The sequence below is a fragment of the Sinocyclocheilus rhinocerous genome, unplaced genomic scaffold (assembly GCF_001515625.1).
Source record: "Sinocyclocheilus rhinocerous isolate Xijiao unplaced genomic scaffold, SAMN03320098_v1.1 scaffold271, whole genome shotgun sequence".
Taxonomy (NCBI): domain Eukaryota; kingdom Metazoa; phylum Chordata; class Actinopteri; order Cypriniformes; family Cyprinidae; genus Sinocyclocheilus; species Sinocyclocheilus rhinocerous.
Window position 1 is genome coordinate 186,534 of NW_015657574.1, and position 3,614 is coordinate 190,147.

General features: G+C 43.0%; 1 protein-coding gene across 1 annotated transcript; it reads left to right on the forward strand.

The window, feature by feature from the left end:
- Positions 1 to 774: 774 nt before the first annotated feature.
- Positions 775 to 3,351, forward strand: LOC107721294 (transcription factor SOX-11-like). Its single transcript, XM_016529227.1, has one exon. The coding sequence runs from the start codon at positions 869 to 871 to the stop codon at positions 1,946 to 1,948; it is 1,080 nt and encodes a 359-aa protein (XP_016384713.1). The 5' UTR covers positions 775 to 868; the 3' UTR covers positions 1,949 to 3,351.
- The last annotated feature ends 263 nt before the right edge of the window (positions 3,352 to 3,614 follow it).

A 3,614-nucleotide genomic window follows, 5' to 3' on the forward strand; every position in this document is an offset into this window, starting at 1 on the left:
TCTTAAAAACCTGATAAGATTTATGTTTTCAGATTATTATCGTTCTATCCTAGTTGCACTAGTTATAATTATTTACAGGTATTTTTATAAGTAATGCTTAAGTAGTTGGTGCATGACAAGGACGTGCTCTGATCTTTTAAAAACAGATACACTAAATGTTTACTCTCACTTTATCTCTGTCCCCTGGTGTGTTGCACTGAACGAACCCGGTGTTCATTCAATATGCCTGTCTCGAACACGTAATGAAAATCCCTCCCACAGGCGTGCTCACAATGCAGTCTTGGGCTGTGTGTGTACGGAGGCAGGATGGCAACAAGACATGTCCGAATCTAGTGTCTGCATAGCATGCTGTCTAGTAAGATGCCTTCATCTGGCTAGTTTTTGACAGAAACATATGTATCATTATATACCACAATCCTGTATGTGCAGGAAAGAATGAAAAAGCATTAGATGGAGCATTCAATTTATTTATAAATGCACATTGTTTATTTTTTTAACTCATAACTTAATTTGTACTGAGAACACAAGCAAATAAGCATAGTCTTCACTTCTTTGTTTGGTTAATTATACAGTTGACTTGAATTTGTTTTAGATCAGTACATAGGATGTCTGTTCTCTTAACAGGCAGCATTTTGGTTATGACGGCATCATTTAAATCACTGCCTAGGCAAGGTCTGGTTGGACGCAAAGGGTTAATGTCTAGGATGGTGGGCGGAGCCGCGGCACGCTATTGGATAATTATTCGTGACGCAATCGATATGAGAAACCTAGGAACTAGTTAAGAAGGCAGTCGGTAACTTTGAAAAGAGAGGTTTGTCTTAGAGTGCGGCAGCTGTGAGTCTATCAAGGGAGAAACGTATCTTTGACCATGGTGCAGCAGACGGAGCACAGCGAGACGGAGAGCAGCATGTCGCGAGAGACCACAGACACCGAGGAGAACGAACTGATGGCGTGCAGCCCGGTGCCACCGAAACCGGACTGGTGCAAGACAGCCACCGGCCACATTAAACGACCCATGAATGCCTTTATGGTGTGGTCCAAGGTCGAGAGGAGAAAAATCATGGAACAGTCACCAGACATGCACAATGCCGAGATCTCCAAAAGACTGGGGAAGCGGTGGAAAATGCTGAAGGACAGTGAAAAGATTCCTTTTATCCGCGAAGCCGAGCGGCTCCGGCTCCAACACATGGCTGACTACCCCGACTACAAATACAGACCCAAGAAAAAACCAAAGCTCGACACAAGTTCTTCGAAACCAGCGGTGCATTCGCCGTCAAAAAGTGTCAAAGCTGCAGGGAAGAAGTGCGCGAAACTCAAGCCGAACAAACCGGTGAACATTACCGCGAAAGCTTCTTCGCAAGACTGCAGGTTCAACTATGGTTTCACAAACTTAAAAGTGACCAAGTCTATCAAAAGGGAACTTACTGACGACGAAGATGACGACGACGACGACGACGAGGATGACTACGAGGAAGAGGAGCACGTCAGGCTGCACAACGTCCCCGCGAGCCCCACGCTGAGCTCCGCCGCGGAGTCCGAGGGCGCGAGCATGTACGAGGAGTCCCGGCACACGAGCGCGATTCCTGGCAGCAGACTGTTTTACAACTTCAAGAACATTACCAAACAGAGCGCAGCTTACCCTGCCTCGGTGTCACCAGCATCCTCTTTCAGGTCCGTCTCTTCTTCGTCCAGCAGCTCCAGCGAGGACTCCGATGACTTGCTGGTGGACTTCAGTTTGAACTTAGCGGCGGGCTCTCACTCGACGGACTTGGGCAACACTTCAGGAAACCTTTGTCTCTCTCTGGTGGATAAAGATTTGGACTCTTTCAGCGAGGGCAGCCTCGGTTCTCACTTCGAGTTCCCGGACTATTGCACTCCCGAACTCAGTGAGATGATTGCGGGAGACTGGCTGGAGGCGAACTTTTCAGACCTGGTTTTCACTTACTAACTGACAAACTCCTCCAAAACCAAGGAGGCATCTCGCATCTTCAGGTTATTTTTTTGACTCTGCCTCCGTGGTTGTCCCGGTTAAGACGGCGGATCCTGCGTTAGGAGATTTGTAACGTAGAAAAAAAGTGACAACATGGTCAACATTGACAGGGCTGTGTGTGTATGGCAAGCGCCTTTAACATGTATTCCTTAAAACTACATAGCTTCTACTTTTATCTGACAAGCAGTTGTTTTTATCCTTGTAAGCCATTAGTTGGTGTTTTTTTTTTTTCTTCAGTTCACTGTGAATCTTATGTCTTTGCTGCTGGTCACTATGCCAGTATAACAATCTAATATTCCATTCCAATAGGTACTAGTATAGGATAATGACTAGTAGGAGTAATGTGCATATAAATGATAGATTGCGAGTGAAACTGAGATACTAACCACTATTGAATCACTTACTAGTAATTAAAATAAGTGCTAGTCAAATGAAAATAGATACCAGTTAGTTTAAAGCAATAAATGTTAAAGTAGCTTGCCATAGTGTGTGGTTATTCTGTGGGGTTGCAGTGAAACTGCTTAAACTGTGGTGGAGCGCAAAATGTAAAATCTGAACTATGCATTCCCATCCCACCCATATCTCTACAGGGAGCTGGCAAACGGTTGCTGGACCGAATGGAGGCAATTCTGAAACCCCGTTCAGGATGGAACTTTTTCTGAGGTCTTGTGTGATTTTCTTTACGCCACAAATGTTTCTTTTTTGTGTGTGTAACCGTTTCCGTTTCCCTCAAAGTACGGGAATATTTAAACCGATAACCACTCTAGAACACACAGGTATGGCAGGAAGCATTTTGATACATGACCAACATACCTCATCTTTTTAAAAAAAACAAAAAAATGTAAAATATTTTCTGGCATATTTTTGTACAGTTAAAGGGAATGTTCTTACTGTGCTTTAAGTGAGGTTTCTTCAGGCACTTCAACCCGGTTTCATTTGTAAAAGCATGCAAGAATTAAACTGCGAAGTCGACTTGCATTTAAATGCCTGGTTATTATTTTCTTCAAGGCAAATGTACAGCTGTAGATCTGAAGCGTTTCTATAGGGAAGCGTACAATGGAATTGGGGGAACACATGAGCCTCATTTCTGGTACTAGATTGAAGATTGTATATGTTCTGTAATATAGTAAAGCTAGGAGTTTATGTATATCTGTGTGAATGGGTCCCAAATAGCAGGTGTAAAACTGGATTTTGTTTTGCTTTTTTATTTTTATCATAATGGCACATTTGTTTTTCATTATTTTGTGCAATATACTCTCAAAATTGACCATCTGCGTTTTGTAGCAAAGGAAATGAGTTACATGTCGTCATGCTGAAGTCTGTATCTGACACAAATAAATCAGCTGGAACTGATAAGAAAATGTATGTCTGGTCAATGGCGTGTGCATGTGTGTTTGAGTGATTAAAGCAAGGATATTTGTGATCTTGCCACTGGGCTCCTTCAGAAGGGTTGATGTTTCCAGATGCAAGCAAACATTTTCCCACCCCTCCTTTCAAATTGAATAATGCCTTTATTTTTTCCCTTTTCCTTCTCCACTGGACCGGAAAAAAATCTGCTCCTATAAGAAATCAAATCTTGCGCTGCTGTATGAGGCTCATTTTGATTGGTGTAACCATGACAACC